Genomic DNA, 27,194 nt, shown 5'->3' on the forward strand with positions numbered 1-27,194 from the left:
CCGCCTCAGGAAAGCCACGCCCCCCCCGCGCTCCTATTGGCGGGCGCGTCACCGCCTAGCAATCTGATTGGCTGCTGGGCCTGTAGGCCATTTATCATAAGGTATGAATATGCAAATAAAAGGGAGGAGCTGCTCATCGCTGTTGATTGACAGGTTGACATTGATATAGATCAACATAAGGGGCGTGGTTTGCTGATTTTGATTGACAGATTAATATTTATGTAGATCAATAAAAGGGGCGTGGCTCTCTTCTAATTGACAGATTGGCTTCAGTGTAACCCAATGCAAGGGGCGTGGTTTGCTACTCGTGATTGACAGATTGACATTGATGTAACTGAACAGAGTGGGCGTGGTTTGCTGTTTTGATTGACAGAATGAGGGCACAGTCCCACCAGTGACAGCCATGCAGTGCCCAAAGCTGATTGGTCCACTCTCCATGGGGGGGGCCACCAATTGAATGACAGCATGCACAAGAAAAGAGGCGTGGCCTGAACAGGGGAGTGTCCTTTATTAAATGGGCGTGGCCTTTGAGGGCGTGGTCACCTCAGTCCCGCCAGGTGACCTCCACCTCGTCCGTCCGGTACCTGCGAGTGACCAGAGGTCAAAGGTCAGATCTGTTCCCACCTGGCCCCGCCCACCTGTACGGCCACGCCCCCCTGACCTCTGGGTGATCCCTGATTGGCTGAGCTCCGTCACCTGCCCCACCCTCAGCATCTCCCATCCGGCCTGGGCGATCATGGCGCCGTTGTCGATGCAATACCTGGGGGTCAAAGGTCACAGGTGGGTGTGTCCCACAGGTGTGGGTGTGTCCCAACCACCCAGAGCCTGGCCCCGCCCTCACCTGTCATCAACGGGGCAAAGCTCCGCCCCCCGGGCCCGGCACATGGTCTGCAGCATCTCCTGGAGCCGGTGGTTACCTGGGCACAGGTGAGGTGGGCGGGGCTGTGGGCGGGGCTACTCACCTGTCCCACAAATGGGGGACACGCCCTTCTTTATACAGAGCTGGCCCATGCTCGTTTCTACCTGTCTGTCACAGGTGTGACCACACCCACTCACAGGTGTGGCCCCGCCCCCCTCAGGTGTGACCATACCCACTCCCAGGTGTGACCACACCCACTCTCAGGTGTGGCCCCGCCCACCTCAGGTGTGACCACACCCACTCTCAGGTGTGACCACGCCCACTCCCCAGGTGTGACCACGCCCTGTAAAATTGGCTCCCACCCCCCAAAATTTGGTTCCCACCACCCAAAATCGGGGTCCCAAAAGATGCCACCCCCCCAGGTGTGACCCCGCCCACCCCAGGTGTGACCCCGCCCACCCCAGGTGTGACCACGCCCACCCCAGGTATAACCACGCCCACTCACAGGCCACGCCCCCCACCAGCAGCAGGTGCTTTGCCCGGGTCAGCGCCAGCGCTCGTTCAGTCACCTCGGCCAACATGGCAAACGCTGTTTCCTGTCCCCAAAAACCACAAAAAACGGCCCCAAAATCAGCAAAAACGAACCCAAAATCATAAAAAACGGCCCCAAAATTACCAAAAACCCAAAAATCACAAGAACCCCAAAATTCTGCCCAAAAAAACCCAAAATCTGGCCCAAAATTCCCTTCCCAGACTCCAAATTCAACCCCAAAAAACGTCCCCAAAATCACAAAAAAATCCCCAAAAATTCGGCCCAAAATCCCCTTTCCAGACCCGAAATTCTGCCCCAAAAATGTTACAAAAATCACCAAAAAATCCCCAAAAATTTGGCCCAAAATCCCCTTCCCAGACCCAAAATCATCCCAAAATTGTCATTAATTGGCTCAAAACCCCCAAATATTTCAATTTACATTCACACTAAAATGGTATAAATTGAATTAATTACTCCAAAATCATAAATTCACCCTAAAATACTCCCAAAACGTCATTAATGCCCCAAAATTATCTCTCAAACCCTTAATGACACCCAAACCCCAATTAACCCCCTCCAAACCCCAAATTAATCCCCAAAATTCCCATTTTTTGGCCCCTCCACCTGCAGGGAAAAGCACAAATCCTCCGGGGTCGCCTCCCCTGACTCCAATAATTTTGGGGTCACGGCCTGGGAGGGAAAAAAAAAAAGGTTTTTAGGGTTTTCCTGTTTTATTTTGGGTTCCCCAGGTGGATTTTTGGGGTCCCCAGGTGGATTTTTGGGGTCCCCAGGTGGATTTTGGGGTCTCCCCTCCCACCCTCCCATTGACATGAATGGGTAGACCTGATGTCCCAAACACATTTTTGGGTTTTTTTGGGTTTCCCAGAAATTTTGGGGTCCCCCCACAATTCAAAGACCCCAAACACGATTTTGGGGTCCCCCAGAGGGTTTTGGGGTCCCCCAGGGGTTTTTGGGGTACCTGGAGGTGCGAGAGGAGCCCAGAGAAGGAAACATCCAACCCTTTGACCACGTAGGGCAGCGGGATCAGGCGGCGGCCCCTGGGGACCCAGAAAGGGATTTTGGGGTGAATTTGGGGGATTTTGGGGTCAGTTTGGGGGATTTTGGGGTCATTTTGGGGTCACCTCTTGGCCAGTTGCTCCACGTTGTATCCGGGGCTGGGGTCGTTTGGGATCTGCGGGAAAAGGGGCGTGGTCAGTGTGGGCGTGGCCTGGTGGGCGTGGCCAGGGGAAAGGGTGTGTCCATGGGAAAAGGGGGCGTGTCCAGAGATAAAATGGGGCGTGTCCAGGGAGGAAAAGGAGGCGTGTCTAGGATTAAAGGGGGGCGTGTCCAGGAAAAAAGGGGCGTGTCCAGGCAAAGGGGGCATGTCCACCTGCAGCAGCCGGGCCAATCGGTCGATGCAGTTCCCCACGGCCACGTCCAGGGTCTCCCCCAGGATCCGGTACCGGCGCCGGGAGTAGGCGATCACCTGTGGGCGGGGCCCGTGACGTCATGTTGCGATAGGGAGGGGATAGGTCACGATATCAGACACGCCCATGCAATATAGGCCACGCCCACAGGATATAGGCCACGCCCACGTGTCTATGCCACAATATTGGCCATGCCCAGGCTCCTCCCACATGATGTCGGCCATTTTGTCTCGGTCCTATCACGATTTATCACGATATCGGCCATTTCCTCTCTTCCCCCCCTCACGACATATCACGATATATCGCAATATCACCCATTCCCCTGTGTTTATCACCCCCTATCGCCTCCCTATCGCCCGTCATATCACGGTATCACCCATTTCCCTCCCTCCACCCCTCTCACGATATCGTGATATATCACGATATATCGCGATATGTCGCAATATCACCCATTCCCCACCCTCTATTGCCCCCTATCGTGACCCCTATCGCCCTCCCCTATCGCGATATCACCCATTCCCTCCCTCCCCCTCCTCATGACATATCGCGATATGTCACGATACATCACGACACGTCACAATACATCGCGATACCCCACGATATCACCCATTCCCCACCCTCTATCGCCCCCTATATCGCGATATTGCCCCTCTATCGTGACACATATCCCGATATCGCCCCCTATCGTGACATATATCGCGATATCGCCCCCTATCGCGACACCTGCGTGTTGCCCCCGCTGACGTAGAGCACGGCGGGGTCGGGGGCGGGGCCCAGCAGCCGCCCCATCTCGATGTGGCCCAGGCAGTGGTTGACGGCCAGCAGGGGGCGCCCCCAGAGCTGCGCCAGCGTCCGGGCCACGGCCGCCACCACCGACAGCGGGGAGCCCATCCCGGGGCCTGGGGGGGGAAAAATATACCCCCGGGGTGAGAATGGAACCTTCCAGAACCCCCCAGAGTGAGAATGGGATCGTCCAAACCTCCCCAGAAAAAAATGGGATTGTCCAGAACCCCCTCCCATAATCCCCAGGCTGAACCCCCCCCCTAGAGAAAGAATGGAATGGTCCAAACCACCCCAGGGAAAAAGTGGTATAGTCCAAACCTCCCCCCTCCTAAGGAAAAATGGGACAGTCCAAACCCCCCTGGAGAAAAAGTGGGATAGTCCAAACCTCCTCCCCCTCACAGAAAAAATGGGACAGTCCAAACCCCCCCCCCCCAGAAAGGGAATGGAATAGTCCGGGATATCCCAAAATCCCCAAGGGGGACCCCAAAAACCCTCAAAAATTCCCCCAAAACCACATGGGAAACCCGCAAAGCCCAAAAAATCCCCAAAAGCCCCAAAATTCCCCTAAAACTCCCAAAATCCCCCCAAAATCTCCCAAAACCCTTCCTGGGTTCCCTCAAAAATCCCCCAAAAAATCCTCCCAAAAGTTTCCCCCAAAATTCCCCTAAAACCCTCCCTGAGTCCCCTCAGGACCCCCCAAAACCCCAAAATTTCCCCCAAAAGCCCCAAAATCCCCCCCAAATCATCCCTGGGTCCACCCCAAAGCCTTCAGGACCCCCCAAAACTCAAAAATTTCCCCAAAAATTCCCCCAAACCCCCAAAAATCTCCTCAAAACCACCCCCTGGGACCCCCAAACCCTCCCCCAGGACCCCCCTGACCCCACCCAGGGGGGCTTTGGGGGGGATTTGGGGGATTTTTGGGCTCCTGGGGGTGTTTCTTGGGGTCCCAGGATGATTTTTTTGGGGTCCTCGGGGTGTTTATTCGTGTCCTGTGGCCAGGGGGTGAGTTTTAGGGTCACTTGGCCAGTTTTTGGGGTCCTGGGGATGATTCTTTTGGGGTCCCGTGATCTCTTTTGGGGTCCTATGGCCAATTTTAATGTCCCGTGGCCAGTTTTGGGGTGCCTTGGCCGGTTTTTGAGGCTCCCGGGGGTGTTTTTTGGGGTTTTTTTGGGGCTCCCGGTGTCCCATGGCCGGTTTGGGGTCCTGTGGTCAGTCTTAGGCTTTTGTGGGTGTTTTTTCGGGTTCCCGTGGTCGGTTTTTTTGGCTCTCCGGTGTCTCACCCTTGGTAAAGGCCACGCCGTCGATGTCCCGGGGCTCCACCCCCGCCTCGCGCAGCGCGGCCCGGACCAGCCCCAGCAGCGCCGCCCGGTGGTGCCGCCCGGTGGGGCCGGGGGCGAACCCTGGGGAGGGAAAAAAACCACCTTTAAAACCGACCGGAAACGGGGAAAAATGAGATAAATAACGGGGGAAATGCAAGTGACGTCACCGTGTCCCGGCGGGGTGACGTAGGTGGCGCGGGGGTTGCTCAGGACGGCGCCGTCCCGCACGATTCCGGCCCCCACTTTGTTGGCGGAGCCCTCCAGGCCCAGCACGGTGGGCATGACGTCACGGACGGTGCTCTATGACGTCACGTCGCGTTTCTCCGTCTCCCGGTGAGTCTTCCCGCCGCGCCGCCCTCACGCCCCTTCCGCTTCCTCTCTCCCCGCCTTTTCCTTTTCCTTCTGTTTCCGGTTCCGGCCACGCCTCCCCAGCCCCGGTCATTCATCCCGCTCCGGCTCCGCTCGCGCCGCTCCCGCCCCGATCGCTGATTGGTCCCGCGCGCCGCCGCCGAGAGCGCTGATTGGGTAAGATCGCTGAGGCACGGCGGGCGCTGATTGGTCCCCCGCGCTCTGAGGTACGGCGGGCTCTGATTGGTCCCCCGCGCTCTGAGGTACGGCGGGCTCTGATTGGTCCCCCGCGCTCTGAGGTACGGCGGGTTCTGATTGGTCCCCCGCGCTCTGAGGTACGGCGGGCTCTGATTGGTCCCCCGCGCTCTGAGGTACGGCGGGCTCTGATTGGTCCCCCGCGCTCTGAGGTACGGAGGGCTCTGATTGGTCCCCCGCGCTCTGAGGTACGGAGGGCGCTGATTGGTCCCGCGCGACGCCGCCGAGGCCGCTGATTGGTCCCTTGCGCTGAGGCACGGCGGGCGTTGATTGGTGCAGCGCCCTGAGGTACGGCGGGCTCTGATTGGTCCCCCGCGCTCTGAGGTACGGCGGGCTCTGATTGGTCCCCCGCGCTCTGAGGTACAGAGAGCTCTGATTGGCCCCCCGCGCTCTGAGGTACGGCGGGCTCTGATTGGTCCCCCGCGCTCTGAGGTACGGAGGGCTCTGATTGGTCCTCCGCGCTGTGAGGTACGGAGGGCGCTGATTGGTCCCGCGCGCCGCCGCCAAGAGCGCTGATTGGTCCGTTGCGCTGAGGCACGGCGGGCGTTGATTGGTGCAGAGCGCTGAGGTACGGCGGGCGCTGATTGGTGAGGAAGGAAAAGGGGCGGGTCCAACCGATAAAGCGGCGGGCGCTGATTGGCCGCTGAGGGAGATGATTGACGGCCGGTGGAGGGGAAAAAACGGGCGGGGTTAATGGAGGGAACCGAGCCCGGTTTGGGGCCCCTCCAGGAGCCGATTGGAGCCGATTTTGGCCCCGGTTCGGCCTCCGGCGGCCGCACGTGGCGGCGGCGGGCGCTGATTGGCTGCCGCGGCGTGTGGGGGGGGGGGGGGGTGGAGGGAGGCGCGCTGCGATTGGATGAGCCGTGTGCGGGAGGCGGGAATTAAGGGCAAGGCGCGATGTGATTAGCTGAGCCGTCTGGGGCAGGTTGGAAAGGAGACACGCTCTGATTGGCTGAGCCATGTGGGGAAGGCAGGGAGGGAGGCGCGCTTTGATTGGCTGAGCCGTGTGGGAGGGGAAGGCGGGAATTAAGGGTACGGCGCTCGGTGATTGGCTTAACCCTGGAAGGGAGGCGGGGATAGAGGGTACGGCGCACTCCGATTGGCTGAACCGTGTGGGGCAGGCGGGGATTAAGAGCATGGCGCGCTCTGATTGGCCGAGCCCTGTGGGGAGGCCTGTATAAAGGGCACGGCGACCTGTGATTGGCTGAACCGTGCAAGGGAGGCGGAGAGGAGACGCGCGCTCTGATTGGCTGAGCCCTGTAAGGGAGGTGGGCATTGAAATCACGGCGCGTTGTGATTGGCTGAGCCGTGTGGGCGAGGCGGGCACTAAGGTCATGGCGCTCTTTGATTGGCTGAGCCGTGCTTGGGGCGGGGAGGCGGGAATTAAGGTCATGGCGCGCTATGATTGGCTAAACCCTGGAAGGGAGGCGGGGATTGACGGTACGGCGCATTCCCATTGGCTGATCCCTGTGGGGGAGGCGGGTATTAAGACCTCGGCACTCTCTGATTGGCTTCACTCCCCGGCGCAGGGGCCGAGCTTTATTCCAGAGGGGCGTGTCCAAGGCCGGAAGGGGCGTGTTCAGCGCGATGCCGAAGCGCGGGAAGAAGAAGGAGGAAAACGGGAGCGGGGACGAGACCGGTGAGTGCCCAGTACGGACCAGTATAAACCAGTATGGACCAGTAAACCCCTCCCAGTTTATCCCAGTTTATCCCATTAACCCTTTCTCCCCCCAGGCCCCGCCCCCGCCAAGGCGGCCAAGGCGGCCCCGCCCCTCCTGTACGAGGACCCGCCCACCCGCGAGGCCACGCCCACGGGGCGGTGCTGGACGCTCAAGGTGACGTCATGGAACGTGGACGGGCTGAGGGCGTGGCTGAAAAAGGGCGGGGCCCAGGTGAGCGGGGGCGGGGCTTGGGCGGGGCTTGGGGCCAAGTTTGGGTCGATTTTGGGCGGATTTTTGGGCTTATTTTGGGCTGCTTTTCAGCTGATTTTTGACCGATTTTTGGATGATTTTTTGGCCAATTTTTGGGCTGATTTTTGGACCGATTTTGAGCGGATTTTTGAGCTGAATTTGGGATATTTTTGGGCTGATTTTTGGCTGATTTTTGGTCCAATTTTGGCTGATTTTTGAGCCGATTTTTTACTGATTTTGGGCCAATTTTCAGCCAATTTTCGGCTGATTTTTCAGCTGACTTTGGGGTAATTTTGGGCCAATTTTGCCCGATTTTTGTCGGATTTTTGAGCCCGATTTTGGGCCAATTTTGTGCCAATTTTTGGGCTGATTCTCGGGCTAATTTTGGCCAATTTTTGTGCTAATTTTGCACTAATTTTGGTCTGATTTTTCCCCCTCAGTGGGTGCAGGAGGAGGCCCCCGACGTGCTGTGCCCTTTAATGTAATTTTGGGCCAATTTTTGGGACCAATTTTGGCCCAATTTTTTTCCGATTTTTGGGCCAATTTTGGGCTTATTTTATTCTGATTTTTTTGGGCTGATTTTGGTCCAATTTTGGCTGATTTTTGGGCTGATTTTGGGCTCATTTATTTTGATTTTTTGGTTCATTTTGGGCTGATTTTGGGGTTGGTTTTGGGGTATTTTGGGGCGTTTTTTTGGGATATTTTTGGGCTGATTTTGGGGCTCCCTCAGTGTAATTTGGGGCCGATTTTTGAGGTATTTTTGGGCCAATTCTCAGACCGATTTTGGGCCAATTTTGGGCTGATTTGGGGTATTTTTGGGGAGATTTTGGGCCAATTTTGGGCTGATTTTTGAGCCGATTTTTTTACTGATTTTGGGCCAATTTTCAGCCAATTTTTGCCCGATTTTGGACAGATTTTTGGGTTGATTTTGGGGCCGATTTTTTGGCTGATTTTGGGCTTATTTTGAGGTCCCATCACTGTAATTTTGGGCTGATTTTTGGGCTGATTTTGGGGCTCCCTCAGTGTAATTTTGGGCTGATTTTTGGGCTGATTTTGGGCTTATTTATTCTGATTTTTGCGTTCATTTTGGGCTTATTTTATTCTGATTTTTGGGCTGATTTTTGGGCCGATTTTGGGGTAATTTTGGGCTGATTTTTGGGCTGATTTTGGGGTCCCATCAGTGTAATTTTTGGCCAATTTTGAACTGATTTTTTGACCGATTTTGGGTCGATTTTTGGGGTAATTTTCGACCAATTTTTTGGGCTGATTTTTCGGCCAATTTTCAGCCAATTTTGGTCTGATTTTGGGCCAATTTTGCACCGATTTTTGGCCAATTTTTGTGCTAATTCTGGTCTGATTTTTCCCCCTCAGTGGGTGCAGGAAGAAGCCCCGGACGTGCTGTGCCTGCAGGAGACCAAGTGCCCGGTCTCGGCGGTTCCGGCCGAGGTCCGGGCCCTCCCGGGGCTCCCCCACCAGTTCTGGGCCAGCGCCAAGGACCGGCCGGGCTACAGCGGGGTGGGGCTGCTGGCCAGGACCGAGCCCCTCAACGTCACCTACGGCATCGGTGAGAGCCCCAAAAACGGGCTGGAAGTGTCCAGAAATTGTCTCTGAATTGTCCCTGAAAATGGCCAGAAAATGTCCCCAAATTGTCCCCAAAAATGTCCCAAAACTGTCTCCAAAAATGTCCTGAAACTGCCCCCAGAACTGCCCCAAAACTGTCCCGAAAAATGTCACAAAAACGGTCCCAAAACTGGCCTGAAATCACCCTGAAACTGCCCCAAAACCACCCCCAGAACTGCCTCAAAAATGACCCAAAAATCATCCCCAAAACTGCCCCAAATATTACCAAAAAATCCCCAAAAAATGTCCCCGAAACTGGCCTGAAAATGTCCCAAATTGCCCCAAAAACCATCCCCAAAAATGACCCAAAAATGTCCCAAAACTGCCCCCCAAATGTCCCAAAATTGGCCTGAAATCACCCCCAAAACCATCCCAAAAGTGGCCCCAAAAATGTCCCCAAAAATCATCCCCAAAACTGCCATAAAAATGACCCAAAAATGTCCCAAAACTGGCCTGAAACTGCTCCAAAATCGCCCCAAAACTCATTCCCAGTCTTCTCCCAGTACCTCCAGTCCCCTTCCAGTTGCTCCCAGTCCCTCCCAGTAACTCCCAGTTTATCCCAGTCCCTCCCAGTCCCTCCCAGTCCCTCCCAGTTAATCCCAGTCCCTCCCAGTGACTCCCAGTCCCTCCCAGTTTATCCCAGTCCCTCCCAGTCCCCTCCAGTCTCTCCCAGTAAATCTCAGTTGCTTCCAATTCTCTTGCAGTGTCTTCCCCTTGTGGCCACTCTGGGAACTGCATCATCCTCCCAGTTTATCCCAGTCACTCCCAGTGACTCCCAGTCACTCCCAGTGACTCCCAGTCCATCCCAGTCCCTCCCAGTCCCTCCCAGTTTATCCCAGTCATTCCCAATCCCTCCCAGTAACTCCCAGTTTATCCCAGTGACTCCCAGTCCCTCCCAGTCCCTCCCAGTCCCTCCCAGTCCCTCCCAGTAACTCCAGGCCCCTCTCAATTCACTCCCAGTGTCTCCCCCTTGTGGCCACTTTGGGGAACTGCAGTTCCATCCCAATAACTCCCAATACCTCCCGGTTTATCCCAGTAACTCCCAGTTTATCCCAGTAACTCCCAGTTTATCCCAGTCCCTTCCAATCACCCCCAATGCCCCAAATCCCCCCTAAATCCCCTCTTCCCCCCACCAGGTGACCCCGAGCACGACGCCGACGGCCGCGTGGTGACGGCCGAGTTCCCCTCCCTCTTCGTGGTCTCGGCCTACGTCCCCAACGCCGGGCGCGGCCTGGCCCGGCTCGAGCCTCGCCTCCGCTTCGACTCCGCCTTCCTGGCCTTCCTCAAACGCCTGGACGCCCAAAAACCCGTCCTGCTCTGCGGGGACCTCAACGTGGCCCACGCCGAGATCGACCTGTGCCACCCCAAGGCCAACAAATCCAATCCCGGTTTTACCCCGCAGGAAAGAGAAGGTTTTACCCGTTTGTTGGATTCGGGGTTTGTCGACACTTTTAGGCATCTTTACCCCGAAGCTCGTGGGGCTTTTACTTTCTGGACTTACCTGGGAGGGGCCCGGGCCAGGAACGTGGGGTGGAGGTTGGATTACGCCGTGGTGTCCCAGAGGTTGGTGGGGAGTTTGTGCGATTGTAAGATCAGGAACGGGGTGATGGGGAGCGATCATTGCCCCATCACGGCGCTTTTGGCCGTTTAAAAGGGGTGAAATTTGGGTGAAATTTGGGTTTAATTTGATTAAAAAGGGGTAAAAATTGGGTTTGGAGGGTGGTGTTGTGTTTAAAATAATGTTACGTGATTTTAATTGGATTTTTCGTGCCCCAAATTGCCTGAAATTGGCTCAAAATACACTTGGAATAATTCAAAATTCAGGTAAATTGGGGTAGGATAAAACTGTTCCTAAAATGGGCCCAAAATTGGGTTTAATTTGGTCAAAAAGGGGTAAAAGTTGGATTTAAGTGGCGTTGTGGTTAAAATGGTGTAATCCGATTTTAATTGGATTTTTCTTGCCCCAAATTGGCTCAAATTGGCCCAAATTAACTCAAAATACACTTGGAATAAGTAAAAATTAAGTTGAGTTAGGTGGGATAAAACTGTTCCTAAAATTGGACCAAATTTGGGTTAAATTGGCTCAAAAATGAATTAAATGGTGCCATTATGGTTAAAATGGTGTTAAATGATTTTAATTGGATTTTTCTTGCCCCAAATTGGCTCAAATTGGCCCAAATTAACTCAAAATACACTTGGAATAAGTAAAAATTCAGGTAAATTGATTTGGCAAAAAATCACGTTGAAATTGGCCCAAAATTGGGTTAAATTGGCTCAAAAAATATTCAATTATATTGAATAATTGGATGTTTGTTAATTGGCCCAAATTGGCCCAAAATACTCTTGGAATTAATCAAAATTCAGGTAAATTATTTTGGGACAAAATTATCATAAAATTGGCCAAAAATTGGACAAAATTCGCTCAAAATTAACCAAATTTGGGCGTTGATGATGTCATCGAGACCAAAAGTCACTTAACCCCAAAATCGCCTCGAAACGACCCAAAATTAATCAGAAAAAACCCAAATTACATCATGATGACGTCATCAAAACCAAGATGGCGCCCGGTTCTCTGTTTTTACCCAAATTCCCCCAAAATTTGGCCCCAAAATTTGGGGCCTCTCAGGTGCTGGTCCCTCCCCCACTCCTTAGGCCACGCCCCTTTTAGTCCCCGCCCCCTTTAGGCCCCACCCCTTTAATCCCCCACCCCTTTAATCCCCACCCCTTTAAACCACACCCCCTTTCAGCCACACCCCCTTTAGTCCCCGCCCCTTCTCTGTTTTATTTTAATAAAAATTAAATTTTTGAGTTGAAACGACAAATTTTTTAGGGGAGTTTTATTTACATACGAGGCCACACCCCCTTTTTGGTGGGGGCGTGGCCTTCCAATAAATAGCTCTGTACAAGTGGGCGGGGCTTCTGTACAAAGAGTGGGCGGGGCTTAGGGCATGCAGGGAAAAGGGGGCGGGGCCATGCTGGGAGGAAGGGGGCGGGGTCAAAAAAAAGAGGATGAAATGTCCAATAGGGAAAAGAAAGGGGGGCGTGGCCAAAAATGATGTCATCATTTGAGGTGGGCGTGTCCCATGATAAAGGGGCGTGTCCCACGATGAAAGGGGCGTGTCCCGGGGGGTGGGACGGCTCTGTGTGGGCGTGGCGAGTCTCGGGGCGTGTCCAGGGGCGGGTGGGCGTGGTCAGGCCCGCGGTGGGAGGGGCTGGCTGACACGCACGCAGCCCCAATAGGCCGCCCGCAGGAGACACGCCCCCGCGCCCGCCCCCAGCACCGCCCACGCCGCCGGAACCCACCGCGCCTTGCGCCACAACCACCACGTCCCGGCCTGGGCGGGGCGAAAAAGGGGGGCGTGGTCAGGGATGGACACGCCCCCCCGACCACGCCCTGTTGTGTTGTAATTAGTGGGCTAAGCCACACCCACTTGGGTGTAGGAGATGCCTTATTGAAGCCACGCCCCCTCAGAGATGAGCTCCACCCCCTTCTGGTCACACCCCCACTAAAGCCCCGCCCACTTCTCCCACATCATTTAATCCCAGCCACTCCCCCTTCAAGCCCCGCCCCTTTGTGACATTAGGACACGCCTCCTTGAAGCCACACCCCCAGTGATGAGCTCCACCCCCTTTAGGCCATGCCCCCACTAAAGCCACGCCCCCTTTCCCCACTTAATTCCATTTTTCAGCCCCACCCATTAAAGCCACACCCCTTTTAGCCCCACCCCCTTAACCCCGCCTCCTTAAACCCCACCCCCAGACACACCAAAGCTCCTCCCCATTTCCTGACCACGCCCCCTTTAGCCACGCCCCCAGGCCACGCCCTCTCACCGCCAATCCCGCCGCGGCCCCGCCCATCAACAGCGCGGCCAATAGGCAGCAGAGGCAGCGTCGCCGTGGGAACCGCCGGCCAATCGCGGACCTGGGTGCGGCCAGGAGGGCGTGGTCAGCTCCAGAGAGGCCACGCCCACAGGTAAGGGGGTGCAGTGTTGATAACCACGCCCTAAAGGGGCGGGACTTTACTCACACTTTGCGGCAATGGGGGCAGCGGGCCAGGGAGCGGTCGGGGAGCTCCGCCCACTGTGGGGAGAAAAAGGGGCGTGGTCATAAGGGGTGTGGTCACAAAGGAGGTGTGGTCACAGGGGTCTGACGGGAGTGGGCGTGTCCAGAAAAGGACTGTGGCCAGAAATGGGTGTGGTCTAGGGGGCAATGGGGGGAGCTGTCAGGGAGCTCCGCCCACTCTGATAGAAAAGGGGTGTGGCCACAACAAGGCGGGGTCAAGGGGGGGTGTGAGTGAAGTGGGCGTGGCCAGAAAGAGGGTGTGGTCAAAAAGGGGCGTGGTCAAGCGTGGCAATAAGGGAAGCAGTTGGGGAGCTCCGCCCACTGTGGGAGGAAAAAGGGGGCGTGGTCACAGGAGGGTGGGAGTGAAATAGGCGTGGCCAGAAAGGGGCATGGTCACAAAGGGGTGTGGTCAAGGGGGTACTGGGGGTGTGGTCAGAGAGCTCCGCCTACTATGGAGGAATAAGGGGGTGTGGTCAGAAGGGGGTGTGGTGAAGGGTGTGCAAACAAAGTGGGCGTGTACATGAAGTGGGTGTGTCCAGAAAGAGGCGTGGCTACAAAGAGAGGTAGTCAAGGGGGTGGGACTTAAGTGGGTGTGGCTGGAAAGGGGTGTGGTCACAAAGGGGCGTGGCCAAGGGTGTGTAAATGAAGTGGGCGTGGCCAGAAGGGAAAAGGGGGCGTGTCTCACCAGGAAGGGCCCCCCGCAGTGGGCGCAGGCCACGCGAACCCCGCCCGGGGGCGGGTCCGGGCTGGGCGCCCCCGTCTGCACCGGGCCCAGGTTGATGATCCTCTTACTGGGGGGAACTGGGTTATACTGGGTTATACTGGGAGGGGCCGGGGGGGGCCCGGGGGACCCCCACAGTGCTCCCAGTTTGGATCCCAGTGCTCCCAGTATGGCCCAGTGACCCCTCCCAGTGCTCCCAGTTTGGATCCCAGTGCTCCCAGTATGGCCCAGTATGGCCCAGTGACCTCTCCCAGCGCTCCCAGTGCTCCCAGTATGGCCCAGTTACCATTCCCAGTATTCCCAGTATGGCCCATTTATCAATCCCAGTGCTCCCAGTATGGCCCAGTGACTTGCCAGTCCTCCCAGTGCTCCCAGTTTGGCCCAGTGACTGTTTCCAGTGCTCCCAGTTTGGCTCCCAGTGCTCCCAGTGCTCCAAGTATGGCCCAGTGACCCCTCCCAGTGCTCCCAGTTTGGATCCCAATGCTCCCAGTATGGCCCAGTGACTGTTCCCAATGCTCCCAGTATGGCCCAGTTACCCATCCCAGTGCTCCCAGTCCCCTCTAAACCCCTCCCAGTCCCCTCTCAATCCCCTCCCAGTCCCTCCCAGTTTATCTCAATCCCCTCCCAGTCCCCCCCAATCCCCTCCCAGTTTATCCCAGTCCCCCCAGTCCCCTCCCAGTCCCTCCCAGTCCCCCCAGTGCCCCCAGTCTGACCAGTACGGGCGGGGGCAGGCGATGCGCTGGGCCGAGGCCCTGCAGACCAACAGGCAGTTGCAGGGACACCTGACGTATTTCTTCCCTCCCGGGGCCGTCCTGATTGGCTGAGGGCGGGAAAGGGGGCGGGGCTTACAGGGGGACACGCCCTCTGCCCCCAAACCCCGCCCACCCAGAGGCGGAAACACCCACACGAGGCCACGCCCCCTTTCTTCCCTTAACACACCCAGGTGAAGCCACACCTCCTTCAGAGCACACCCATTTTAGGCCACGCCCCCTCCTTCAAACCGTGCCCCCATTGACATCTTTCCCAAGCCCAGCCCACTTGGACCACACCCAATTCAGACCACGCCCACTCCTTAAGGCCCATCCCCTCCAGGCCCTGCCCCATTTAAGCCCCACCCATTCAGGCCCAACCCCTACATACCCCACCCTGCTCAGGGGACGCCCCTTTCAGGCCCCACCCCTTACAGTGGCCCCACCCCAGTTCAGACCCCGCCCTACGCAGGCCCCGCCCTCATTCAGGCCCCACCCCATTCAAGCCCTTCCCCATTCAGGCCCCGCCCCATTTAGGCCCCGGCCCCTTTCAGACGACGCCCCCGCTAAGGCTCCGCCCCATTCAGATTCCACCCTGCTCAGGCCCCGCCCCATTCAAGCCTCACCCCATTCAGGCCCCGCCCCCCGGCCCCACCCACCCTCAAGCCCCGCCCCCTCCAGGCCCCGCCCCCTTACCGTGGCCTCGCCACACCCCCCGCACTTCACCACGTGCTGGTGCGTCTTCCCCTCGACGCTGATTGGCCGCTGGCACACGCGGCACGTGACCGCCGGAGGCCCCGCCCCCGCCGCCTCGGGGCTGCCCAATGGCGAGTAAGGGGGCGGGGCTTCGCCTGGCCCCGCCCCTCCGCCGCCTGCCAACGGCACAGATAAGCCACGCCCCTTTTTTCCCCTCTATAGGCGCTAAGCCACGCCCCCTCTCTCCGGTTTTTCCCCGCCTTTCCAAGCCACGCCCCCACAATAAAACCGCGCCCTCCGGTCCTCCCGGCGGCCACGCCCCTTCTCTCACCGGAGGCCGCGGCCCCGCCCGGGCCCGGCCCCGCCTCGGGCGGCAACAGCGGCGATCGTTCCCCGTCCGCCATGACAGCGGCCGCCCTGGCGACACGCCCCCCTCTTTCTTCCTGATTGGTCCTCCGCCGTCACGTGAGGGCGGCTCCCCCTACGGCGCGCCGCTATTGGTCACTCCGCGTCACGTGACGCTCCCATTGGCGTTGCCGGGCGACCCCACTCGGCGCTCTGCGCGCTCTGATTGGCTCTCCTGCCCCCACGTGACATGCCCCCGCCTCGTTTTGTCGTTGCCGGGGCAACCCCCTCGCGCCGCTCTTCCGGGTACCCCCTCCCCGCGCTCCCATTGGCTGAAACGGCCCTCACGTAATATCTCCTCAACGCCCCCGCGTTTCCCGGCAACGCTCTTCCCTACCCGCGATCCCATTGGTTAGTCTCCCCGCACGTCGCACGCTGATTGGTCCCTTCTCCCGCCACTCCCGGCGCTGCCCCCCTCAGGGCGGTTTCCATAGCGACGGTGAGGGGAGGGTCTGCCCGGCGCGGGCGCTGATTGGTCGAGGAGAGGGGGCAGCGGCCGTGCGTGGTGACGTCAGAGGCGTGCGTCTTTATAAACGCCGGGGGGCGGAGGCGGCAGTGCAGACGAGGTCGTGATGGACGTCAGGTAGGGGGGGGTTCCCGTGAGGCGATTTTGGGGCTTTTTGGGGACTTTTTGGGGGTCGGGAGGGGATGGACGGGGGTCTCATCCAATGGGGTGGCGGATTGAGGGTCTCCGAGCTCGGCTTGGGCCAATCAGAGCACGGGGGGCGTGGCTTAGGGGGTAAAGACCCCTCTCCCCTCATAAATCCGATTGATGGGGAGGGGAAATTTGGGGGATTTTGAGGTAAATTTGTGGGAATTTTGAGGGGAATTTTTGAGGGAATTTTGAGGGGGATTTTTTGGGGATTTTGAGGGAATTTTGTGGGAATTTTGAGGGGATTTTGAGGAGATTTTGAGGGATTTTTGAAGGGATTTTTGAAGGGATTTTAGGGGAAATTTTGAGGAGATTTTGAGGGAATTTTGAGGTAAATTTGGGGGGATTTTGAGGGGATTTTAGGCGTATTTTAAACGGAATTTTTGGGGGATTTTGAGGGGAATTTGAGAGAATTTTGAGGGGATTTTGGGTGAATTTTGAGGGAATTTTAGGGGGATTTTGAGGGGATTTTTGGGGAGATTTTGAGGGGGATTTTGGAGGTATTTTTGAGGTAAATTTGGGGGGAATTTGGGGGATTTTTGTGGGAATTTTGTGGAGAATTTTGGGAGAATTTTGAGGGGATTTCGAGGGGGATTTAGGAAGAATTTTGAGGAGATTTTTGTGGGAATTTTGTGGAATTTCGAGGGAAATTTTGAGGAGATTTCGAGGGATTTTTGAGGGGATTTTGAGGGAATTTTGAGGGGATTTTGAGGAAATTTTAGGGGGATTTTTGGGGGAAATTTTGGGGGATTTTGCCTGAATTTTGAGGGGATTTTGAGGGAATTTTAGGGGGATTTTGAGGGGATTTTTTGGGAGATTTTAGGAGGATTTTGGAGGTATTTTTGAGGAAATTTTGAGGGGATTTTGACGGGATTTCGAGGGGGATTTAGGAAGAATTTTTAGGGGATTTTTGTGGGAATTTTGTGGAATTTTGAGGGAAATTTTGAGGAGATTTCGGGGGATTTTTGAGGGGAATTTTGAGGGGATTTTGGGGGAGATTTTAAGTGGATTTTAGGGGGATTTTTGGGGGAATTTTCGGGGAATTTTGAGGGGAATTTTGAGAGAATTTTGAGGGAATTTTGAGGGGGATTTTAGGGGCATTTTGGGAGGATTTTAGGCGATTTTTTGGGGACTTTTGAGGGGAATTTAGGGAGGAATTTGAGAGAATTTTGAGGGGATTTTGCAGGAATTTTGAGGGGAATTTTGGGAGGATTTTGAGGGGAATTTTGGGAGATTTTTTGAGTATTTTGGGGGGATTTTTTGTGGGATTTTGAAGGGGAATTTGAGGAGATTTTTGAGGGAATTTTGAGAAAATTTTGGGGGAATTTTGCGGGAATTTGGGGGGATTTTTTGGGAGAATTTTGAGGAGAATTTTTGGGGAATTTTTGTGGGGATTTTTGGAGGAATTTTCGGGGAATTTTGAGGGGAAATTTTGAGAGAATTTTGAGGGAATTTTGAGGGGATTTTGGGAGAAATTCAGGGGGGATTTTGGGGAGATTTTGTGGAGAATTTTGGGGGAAATTTTGAAGGAATTTTAGGGGGATTTTTGGGAGGATTTTGAAGGAATTTTAGGTGAATTTTCGGGGAATTTTGAGGAGATTTTGAGGGATTTTTGGTGGAATTTTGAAGGGATTTTTGAGGAATTTTTGTGGGAATTTTGGGGGGAATTTTGGGAGAATTTTGAATATTTTTGGGGGGATTTTTTGTGGGATTTTGGGTGAATTTTGGGTTGATTTGAGGTGATTTTAGGGGGCATTTGAGGGACAGAAAATAATTTTTTTTCCTGTCCCAAGTTCATCTGGCCCCGAGCCCAGGACGGGGCAGTTCCGGGGTCGAGAATCAAGGTCGGGGATTGGGGGAAAAAATGAGATTTTTGGGGTCATTTTGGGGTCACTTTGGGTCATTTTGGGGTCATTTGGGGGGTCCTGGGGGTTTAAACTGGTTTATACTGGTCCATATTGGTTCATAGTGGTTTTATACTGGTTTATACTGGTTTTATATTGGTTTATACTGATTTTATACTGGTTTATACTGGTCCGAACTGGTTTTATACTGATTTATATTGGCTTTTTACTGGTTTTATACCGATTTATATTGGTTTTATATTGGTTTATACTGTTCTAAATTGGTTTATACTGGTTCATACTGGTCTGTACTGTTTTATTCTGGTCCATACTGGTTTATACTGGTGCATAGTGATTTTATACTGGTCCATACTGGTCTTATACTGGTTTTTATTGGCTCATACTGGTGCCATAGTGACCCATACCAGTTCCATACTGGTTTATACTGGTCTAGACTGGTTTATACTGGTTTGTACTGGTCTGTAGTCTCCCATACTGGTTTATATTGGTTTATACTGGTTTATACTGGTCCATACTGGTTTATACTGGTTTTATATTGGTTCATACTGGTGCCATCGTGACCCATACCAGTTCCATACTGGTTTATACTGGTTTATATTATTCTATACTGGTTTATAGCGGTCCATACTGGTTTATACTGGTTTTATACTGGTTTTTATTGGTTTATACTGGTGCCATAGTGACCTATACCAGTTTCATACTGGTTTGTACTGGTCTAGACTGGTATATACTGGTCTGTAGTCTCCCATACTGGTTTATACTGGTTTATATTGGTTAATACTGGTTTATAGTGGTTTATATTGGTCCGTACTGGTCTATACTGGTTTTTACTGGTTTATACTGGTCTCCTCAGCTACGAGGCGGCGGCCTGGCCGTGGTTTATACTGGTCTATACTGGTTTATACTCTTCCATATTGGTTTATATTGGCCCATACTGGTCCATACTGGTTCATACTGGTTCCTACTGGTTCATACTGGTTCATACCGGTCTCCCCAGCTACGAGGCGTGCTCAGAAGCCGCAGCCTGGCTGCTGGCGCGGCTCCGGGAGCCCCCGCGGGTGGCGCTGGTCTGCGGGTCGGGGCTGGGGGCGCTGGCCCAGGAGCTGCGGGACCCCCAGAGCTTCGACTACGCCGAGATCCCGCATTTCCCCCGCAGCACCGGTACTGGGGGCACTGGGAGGACTGGGGGGACTGGGAGGGACTGGGGGGGACTGGGAGGGGATTTAGGGGGACTGGGAGGGGCTGGGAGGGGATTTGGGCGTACTGGGGGGACTGGGATAAACTGGGAGGGGACTGGGATAAACTGGGGGGGACTGGGAGGGACTGGGAGGGGATTGGGATAAACTGGGAGGGACTGGGGGGACTGGGAGGGGATTTGGGGGGACTGGGATGGACTGGGAGGGGCTGGGAGAGACTGGGATAAACTGGGAGAGAATTGGGATAAACTGGGAGTCACTGGGAGGGGACTGGGATAAACTGGGAGGGACTGGGAGGGGCTGGGATGGACTGGAATAAACTGGGAGGGCCCGGGGGTCACCTGGAGCTCAGGTGGGCGTGGTGACCCCCCGGCCCCGCCCCCAGTGCAGGGCCACGCTGGGCGATTGGTCGTCGGCCGCCTGGGCTCCGCCCCCTGCGCCGTCCTGCAGGGCCGGTTCCACCTGTACGAGGGGTACAGCCCCGCCCAGGTGAGGCCACGCCCACAGCGGGGACACGCCCACACCCGGGGACACACCTGAGCCTTTAGCCACGCCCACTCCTGGGGACACACCCACACCTGGGACACACCCACACCTGGGGACACGCCCACACCTGGGGGCCACGCCCACACCTGGGGACACACCCACACCTGGGGGCCACGCCCACTCCTGGGGCCACACCCACACCTGGGGGCCACGCCCACTCCTGGGGCCACACCCATAGCTGGGGTCACGCCCACACCTGGGGGCCACACCCACACCAGGGACACGCCCACACCTGGGGCCACACCCACTCCTGGGGACATGCCCACTCCTGGGGCCACACCCACTCCTGGGGACACGCCCACACCTTGGGCCACACCCACTCCTGGGGCGACGCCCACACCTGGGGACACACCCACTCCTGGGGGCCACACCCACAGCTGGGGCCACACCCACTCATGAGGCCACGCCCCCATCCTCAGCCCCTCCTCCCCAGGCCACGCCCCCTCAGCCCCACCCCTGATGCTTTAGCCACGCCCACACCTGGCCACGCCCATGACCCTGTGACCCCAAACCGACCACACCCTGACCACGCCCCTAAATCACTGGCCACGCCCCTAAATTAATAACCACGCCCCTAAATCACTGACCACGCCCACAGCTGGTGGTCACTGACTGGTGTCCACACCCTGAGACTGACCACTGACCACTGGTCACTCCAGGCCACTGACAACACCCCTAAATCAATAACCACGCCCCCAAATCACTGACCACGCCCCCAAATTAATGACCACGCCCACAGGTGATGGTCACTGCCCACAGTGCACAACCTGGTACTGACCACTGACCACTGGTCACTCCAGGCCACTCCTTGGCCTTGACCACGCCCCCAAATAAGTGACCACGCCCCCAAACCCATGACCACGCCCATAGGTGGTGGTCACTGACCACAGTCCACACCCTGGTACTGACCACTGACCACTGGTCACTCCAGGCCACTCCCTGCCCTTGACCCAAACTGACCACGCCCCTAATTCACTGACCACGCCCCCCCGGCCACGCCCACAGGTGGTGGTGCCAATCAGAGCGCTGGCCCTGGCCGGAGTCCACACCCTGGTGCTGACCAACGCCGCGGGGTCGCTGCGGCCGGGGCTGGGCCCTGGTCACCTGCTGGTCATCCGCGACCACATCGACATGGCCGGGCTGGCCGGACGATCGCCATTGGTGGGGCCCAATGACGACAGGTGGGCGGGGCTTGGAGGGGCGGGGCTTAAAGGGGCGGGGTCATTTGGGGAAAATTTGGGGGTTTTTGGGGGAAAAAATTCAATTTTTTTGGGGAAAAAGGAGATTTTTTTGGGGTAAAAAATTGGCGGTTTGTGGAAAGAAATGGAATTTTTTAGGAGAAAAAAGGATTTTTTAGGAAAAAAGGGAAAAAGGGGAGTTTGGGGGTAAAAAAAGCCAAAAATTTTGGTTTGGGAGAAAAGGGAAATTTTGGGGTGAAAAATTGGGGTTTTGGTGAAAAAATTGGAGGTTTTTTGGAGAAAAAATGGGATTTTTAGCAAAAAAATGAGATTTTTCGGGGAAAAGGGGATTTTTGGGAAAAAATCAGAGATTTGGGAAAAAGGGGAAATTTTGGGAAAAAAACACTAAAATTTGGGGGGAAAAGGGAAATTTTGGGGTGAAAAATGGGGTTTGGGGAGTATAAGGGGGTTTTGGGGGAAAAATTGGGTTTTTTGGGGAAAAAATCAGATTTTTTTGGGAAAAGGGAGTTTTAGAGAAAAAATTGGATTTTTTGAGGGACAAAGGGGAGTTTTGGGGTAAAAAATCGGAGATTTTGGCAAAAAAAATGGGATTTTTTTGGGAAAAAATCAGATTTTTTGGGGGGGAAAAATGGGATTTTTTTAAGGGGGAAAAATTGGATTTTTTGGGGAAAAAAAATTGGAGTTTTGAGGAAAAAAATCAATAATTTTGGAGGAAAAAAATCAGATTTTTTGGGGGGAGAAAAATTGGATTTTTTGGGTAAAAAATTGGGGGAGTTTGGGAAAAAAAATTCGGATTTTTTTGGGATAAAAATTGGATTTTTTTGGGGAAAAAAATCAGATTTTTTTTGGGAAAAAGGAGTTTTGGGTAAAAAAAAATCAGAATTTTTTTGTGGGGAAAATTTGGATTTTTGGTGATTAAAAGTGGCTTTTGAGGTACCAACAACCATTTAATAACAAAAGGAGCAGATTTTTGTATTAAAAATCCTATTTAGACTCAAATTTCGGGCTAAAAAATTCGTATTTAGACCCCAAAAAAAATCCCAAATTAAATTACAAAAAAAAAAAAAAAAAAAAAAAAAAAAAAAAAAATTAAATTTAATAATTGAAATTCCTTTTCCCCGCCAGGTTCGGGCCGCGGTTCCCGTCGATGACCGAGGCCTACGACCCGGGGCTGCGGCGCCTGGCGCTCTCCCTGGCCCCCAAGGAGCTCCGGGCCAGCCCCGGGGTCTACGTGGGCGTGGGGGGTCCCAGCTACGAGACCCCGGCCGAGTGTCGCCTGCTCCGGGCCCTGGGGGCTGATGCTGTCGGTGAGGGAGGGGAGCCCCGAAATGACCCCAAAATAGCCCCAAAATAGCCCCAAAATAGGCCGAAATTTGGACACAAATTGGTCACAAAAGAGGGCAAAATTCAGCCCCAAAAGGGTCCCAAATTCAGCCCCAAATAACCCCAAAATAGTCCCAAAAATCAGCCCCGAATCAACCTAAAATGGCCCCAAAAATCAGCCCAAAATAGGCCAAAATTTAGCCCAAAATTGGTCCCAAAAAGGTCCCAAATTCAGCCCCAAATTAGACTAAAATACCCCAAAATTCGGCCCCCAAAGGGTCACAAAATGACCCCAAAATAGGGCAAAATTTAGACATGAATTGGGCACAAATTGGTCACAAAAAGGTCCCAAATTCAGCCTAAAATGGCCCCAAAATCACCCCAAAATAGGCCAAAATTTAGCCCAAAATTGGTCACAAAAAGGTCACAAATTCAGCCCCAAAATGGCACAAAATGACCCCAAAATAGCCCCAAAATAGGCCGAAATTTGGACACGAAATGGCACAAAATGACCCCATAATAAGGCAAAATTTAGACATGAATTGGTCACAAAGTGGTCACAAAATGGGCCAAAATTTAGACGCAAAATTAGACTAAAATGGCCGCAAAAATCACCCCAAAATAGCCACAAATTTAGACACAAATTGGTCACAAAATAGGCCAAAATTCAGACCCAAATTGGTCCCAAAAAAGTCCCAAATTTAGACCCAAAATGGTCCCAAATTCAGCCCCAAAATAGACCTAAAATAGCCCCAAATCCAGACCCAAATAACCCCAAAACAGACCCAAAAATCAGCCCAAAATTGGTCCCAAATCAACCCCAAAGTAGACCCAAAAATCAGCCCCAAATAACCCCAAAAGGGTCCCAAATTCAGACCTAAAAAAGCCCAAAAATAGCCCAAAATTCAGCCCCAAATTGGTTCCAAATCAGCCCAAATTTCAGCCCCAAAAGGGTCCCAAATTCAGACCCAAATAACCCAAAATTCAGCCCCAAATAACCCTAAAATGCACCCAAAATTCAGCCCCAAATTACACTAAAATACCCCAAAATTCAGCCCAAAATTGGTCACAAATAACCCTAAAACAGCCCAAAATTCAGACCTGAAAGAGTCCCAAATTCAGACCCAAAAGGGTCCCAAATTCAGACCCAAATTATACTAAAATAGCCCCAAATTTAGACCCAAATTGGTCCCAAAATAGTCCCAAATTCAGCCCCAAAAGGGTCCCAAATTCAGACCAAAATAACCCCAAAACAGACCCAAAAATCAGCCCCAAATCAGCCTAAAATGGCCCCAAAATTCAGCCCAAAATTGGTCACAAATAACCCTAAAACAGCCCAAAATTCAGCCTAAAATCGTCCCAAAATTCAGACCTGAAAGAGTCCCAAATTCAGACCCAAATTGGTCCCAAAAGGGTCCCAAATTCAGCCCCAAATAACCCCAAAATAGACCCAAAAAATCAGCCCCAAATCAGCCTGAAATGGCCCCAAAATTCAGCCCAAAATAGGCCCAAATTTAGCCCAAAATTGGTCCCAAAAGAGTCCCAAATTCAGCCTAAAATGGCACAAAATGACCCCAAAATAGACCCAAAACAGGGCGAAATTTGGACACAAATTGGTCACAAAAAGGTCCCAAATCTAGACCCAAACAGCCCCAAAATAGTCCCAAAAATCATCCCAAAATAACCATAAAATAGGCTGAAATTCACACCCAAATTGGTCCCAAATTTAAACCCCAAAATAGACCCAAATAGCCCCAAAACAGACCCAGAATTTAGTCCCAAATCAGCCTAAAATGGCCCCAAAAATCACCCCAAAATAGGCCCAAATTTAGCCCAAAATTGGTCCCAAAAAGGTCCCAAATTCAGCCCCAAATTAGACTAAAATACCCCAAAATTCGGCCCCAAAAGGGTCACAAATCAACCCCAAAAGGGTCCCAAATTCAGCCACAAATCAGCCCAGGTGTCCCCAGGTATATCTCAGGTGTCCCCAGGTGTGCCCAAGTGTGTCCCAGGTGTGTCCCCAGGTGCCCCCAGGTATATCTAGGGTGTATCCAGGTCTGTCCCAGGTGTGTCTTAGGTGTCCCCAGGTGTGCCCAGGTATATTCGGGTGTATCCAGGTGTCCCCAGGTGTGCCCAGCTATGTCCAGGTGTGTCCTCAGGTGTGTCCAGTTGTCCCCAGGTCTGTCCCAGGTGTGCCCAGGTGTGTCCTCAGGTGTGTCCAGTTGTCCCCAGGTCTGTCCCAGGTGTGCCCAGGTTTATCTCAGGTACATCCAGATGTCCCCAGGTGTGTCCAAATGTCCCCAGCTGTATCCCAGATGTACTCCAGGTGTCCCCAGGTGCATCTCAGGTATATCTCAGGTGTCCCCAGGTGTGCTCAGGTGTGTCCCCAGGTATATCCCAGGTGTACTCAGGTGTCCCCAGGTGTCTCAGGTATATCCAGGTGTATCCCCCATGTACCCAGCTATGTCCAGGTGTACTCCAGGTGTCCCCAGGTGCGCTCAGGTGTGTCCCCAGATGTCCCCAGGTTTATCTCGGGTATATCTCAGGTGTACCCCAGGTCTATCCAGGTGTGTCCTAGGTGTCCCTAGATGTCCCTAGGTGTCCCCAGGTGCACTCAGGTGTGTCCCCAGTTGTCCTCAGGTGTGTCCCCAGGTCTATCCAGGTCTATCCAGGTGTGTCTCAGGTCTATCCAGGTATACTCAGGTGTACCCAGCTATGCCCAGGTGTCCCCAGATGTATCTCAGGTGTACTCAGGTGTCCCCAGGTGCGCTCAGGTGTGTCCCCAGGTGTCCCCAGGTTTATCTCAGGTATATCTGAGGTGTATCCAGGTGTCCCCAGGTCTATCCAGGTATATCTCAGGTGTCCCCAGGTATATCCAGGTATATCTCAGGTGTCCCCAGGTGTGTCCCAGGTGTATCCAGATGTCCCCAGGTGACCCCAGGTGTCTCAGGTGTGTCCCCAGATGTCCCCAGGTGTCCCCAGGTGCACTCAGGTGTGTCCCCAGGTGTCCCCAGGTTTATCTCAAGTATATCTCAGGTGTATCCAGGTGTCCCCAGGTGCACTCAGGTGTGTCCCCAGATGTCCCCAGGTCTATCCAGGTATCTCAGGTGTCCCCAGGTATATCCAGGTATATCCCAGGTGTCCCCAGGTGTACTCAGGTGTGTCCCAGGTGTCCCCAGGTCTATCCAGATGTCCCCAGGTGTCCCCAGGTGTCCCCAGGTGTCTCAGGTATGTCCCCTCTCCCCCCAGGTATGAGCACGGTGTCGGAGGCCACGGCCGCGCGTCACCTGGGTCTGCGCGTGCTGGGGCTGTCCCTCATCACCAACTCCGCCCCTTCCGGCGACGAGCCCGGCGATGACGTCACTGCCGCGCCTGCGGCCACGCCCCCCGCCCCTGGCGCTGAGGCCACGCCCACGGGTCACGCGGAGGTGCTGGCGGCTGCGCAGGAGGGCGCGCGGCACCTGCGGGCGCTGCTGGCGGCGCTGGCGCCACAACTGGACGAGCCCGGGAGGAGCCGGGAGCGCCCCGGGGCGCCCTGACGTCACCGTGACGTCATAGAGGGGCGCGGGGTGTCGTAGGAGGGGTGTGTGACGTCATGGGAGGGGGTGGTGCCTTGATTTCCCCCCCCCGGGGATTTCCTCCCCAGAAAAACTTGAGGGAATTCCCTTGGAAATCCCCCAAAAATTCTGAGGGAATTCCCTGGAAATCCTGGAGAAATCCCGAGGGAATCCCCTGGAAAACCCGCAGGAATCCCCCGGGAAATCCCCCTGGGAATCCCCAGAAAATCCCGAGGGAATCCCCTGGAAAATTCCGAGATATCCTGAGGGAATTCCCTGGAATTTCTGCGGGAAAATCCCCCGGAAATCCCCTGGAAATCCCCAGAAAATCCTGAGGGAATCCCAAGGGAATCCCCTGGAAAATCCCGAGGGAATTCCCCTGGAAATCTCCAGAAAATCCTGGGGGAATCCCCCGGGAATTCCCCCTGGAAATACCCTGAAAATCCTGGGGGAATCCCCTGGAAAATCCCCAGGGAATCCCCCTGGAAATACACTGGAAATCCCCAAGAAATCCTGAGGGAATCCCCCAGAAAATCTCCACGGGAATCCCCTGGGAATCCCGAGGGAATCCCCTGGAAAACCCCCCGGGAATTCCCTGTTGTCGCGGCCTTTGTCCCCTCTTGGGTATTTTGCCTTAATTATCCCAATTAATAATCCCAATTAATCCCCTGTGGTTGTTCACTCCCAGCAAATCCCGTCCTGGGTCTTGCCTTAATTCCGTGTAATTCCAATTAATTCCGTGTCGTTAATTGTGTGTCATTAATTGTGGGTCATTAATTCTGCCATTAATTCCGTCGTTAATTCTCTGTCATTAATTTTGCGTCATTAATTCCGTCATTAATTTTGTGTCATTAACTCCATGCCATTAATTCGTTCATTAATTCCCTGTAATTAATTCCATCATTATTTCCGCGTCATTAATTCCATGTCGTTAATGGCGTCATTAATTCTGTGTCATTTATTTCATGTCATTAATTCCATGTCATTAATTGTCATTAATACTGTACCATTAATACTGTACCATTAATTCCGTATCATTAATTCCGTCATTAATTTAGTATCATTAATTCCATGTCATTAATTCCGTCATTTATCCTCTGTTATTAATTCTCTGTCATTAATTCCCTGTCATTAATTCCATCATTAATGCTGTATCATTAATCCCATTGT

General features: G+C 54.0%; 4 protein-coding genes and 1 long non-coding RNA gene across 7 annotated transcripts; 3 read left to right on the forward strand and 2 right to left on the reverse strand.

Annotated features, from left to right (window-relative positions):
- Nucleotides 1-495: 495 nt before the first annotated feature.
- On the reverse strand, nt 496-5,207 carry OSGEP (O-sialoglycoprotein endopeptidase). Of its 2 annotated transcripts, XM_083882182.1 has the most exons (11): nt 5,088-5,207; nt 4,882-5,001; nt 3,542-3,717; nt 2,782-2,877; nt 2,534-2,583; nt 2,371-2,449; nt 2,016-2,081; nt 1,365-1,455; nt 842-917; nt 662-760; nt 496-584 (listed from the first exon to the last, which is right to left on the reverse strand). In XM_083882182.1, exons 1-11 carry the CDS (start codon nt 5,200-5,202, stop codon nt 545-547), a joined length of 1,008 nt encoding a protein of 335 aa, XP_083738308.1. In that variant the 5' UTR covers nt 5,203-5,207; the 3' UTR covers nt 496-544. The 2 variants fall into 2 exon arrangements, 1 of the variants encoding a protein (XP_083738308.1); XR_014592238.1 differs by lacking the exon at nt 842-917.
- A 135-nt stretch (nt 5,208-5,342) lies between these two features.
- APEX1 (apurinic/apyrimidinic endodeoxyribonuclease 1) lies at nt 5,343-11,397 on the forward strand. 2 transcript variants are annotated; one of them, XR_014592239.1, is made up of 6 exons: nt 5,343-5,445; nt 7,053-7,162; nt 7,258-7,415; nt 8,805-8,997; nt 10,190-10,877; nt 11,270-11,397. XR_014592239.1 is itself a non-coding variant. In XM_083882183.1 (5 exons), exons 2-5 carry the CDS (start codon nt 7,111-7,113, stop codon nt 10,702-10,704), a joined length of 918 nt encoding a protein of 305 aa, XP_083738309.1. In that variant the 5' UTR covers nt 5,343-5,445; nt 7,053-7,110; the 3' UTR covers nt 10,705-10,917. The 2 variants fall into 2 exon arrangements, 1 of the variants encoding a protein (XP_083738309.1); XM_083882183.1 differs by lacking the exon at nt 11,270-11,397 and having other exon boundaries at nt 10,190-10,917.
- An 847-nt stretch (nt 11,398-12,244) lies between these two features.
- On the reverse strand, nt 12,245-15,685 carry PIP4P1 (phosphatidylinositol-4,5-bisphosphate 4-phosphatase 1; the record flags this gene model as incomplete). Its single annotated transcript, XM_083882179.1, has 7 exons — nt 12,245-12,388; nt 12,885-12,975; nt 13,081-13,133; nt 13,801-13,906; nt 14,550-14,656; nt 15,282-15,457; nt 15,613-15,685. 7 exons carry the CDS (start codon nt 15,683-15,685, stop codon nt 12,245-12,247), a joined length of 750 nt encoding a protein of 249 aa, XP_083738305.1.
- Nucleotides 15,686-16,163: 478 nt separating this feature from the next.
- Nucleotides 16,164-26,066, forward strand: PNP (purine nucleoside phosphorylase). The gene is made up of 6 exons (XM_083882180.1): nt 16,164-16,269; nt 19,201-19,364; nt 19,785-19,888; nt 20,951-21,126; nt 22,270-22,451; nt 25,717-26,066. Exons 1-6 carry the CDS (start codon nt 16,259-16,261, stop codon nt 26,004-26,006), a joined length of 927 nt encoding a protein of 308 aa, XP_083738306.1. The 5' UTR covers nt 16,164-16,258; the 3' UTR covers nt 26,007-26,066.
- Nucleotides 25,002-25,705, forward strand: LOC310921923. The gene is made up of 3 exons (XR_014592232.1): nt 25,002-25,024; nt 25,389-25,439; nt 25,637-25,705. It is a non-coding gene; the product is annotated as an uncharacterized lncRNA (long non-coding RNA).
- Nucleotides 26,067-27,194: the final 1,128 nt, after the last annotated feature.

This window comes from Zosterops lateralis, assembly GCF_965231275.1.
Source record: "Zosterops lateralis genome assembly, chromosome: 38".
Taxonomy (NCBI): Eukaryota; Metazoa; Chordata; class Aves; order Passeriformes; family Zosteropidae; genus Zosterops; species Zosterops lateralis.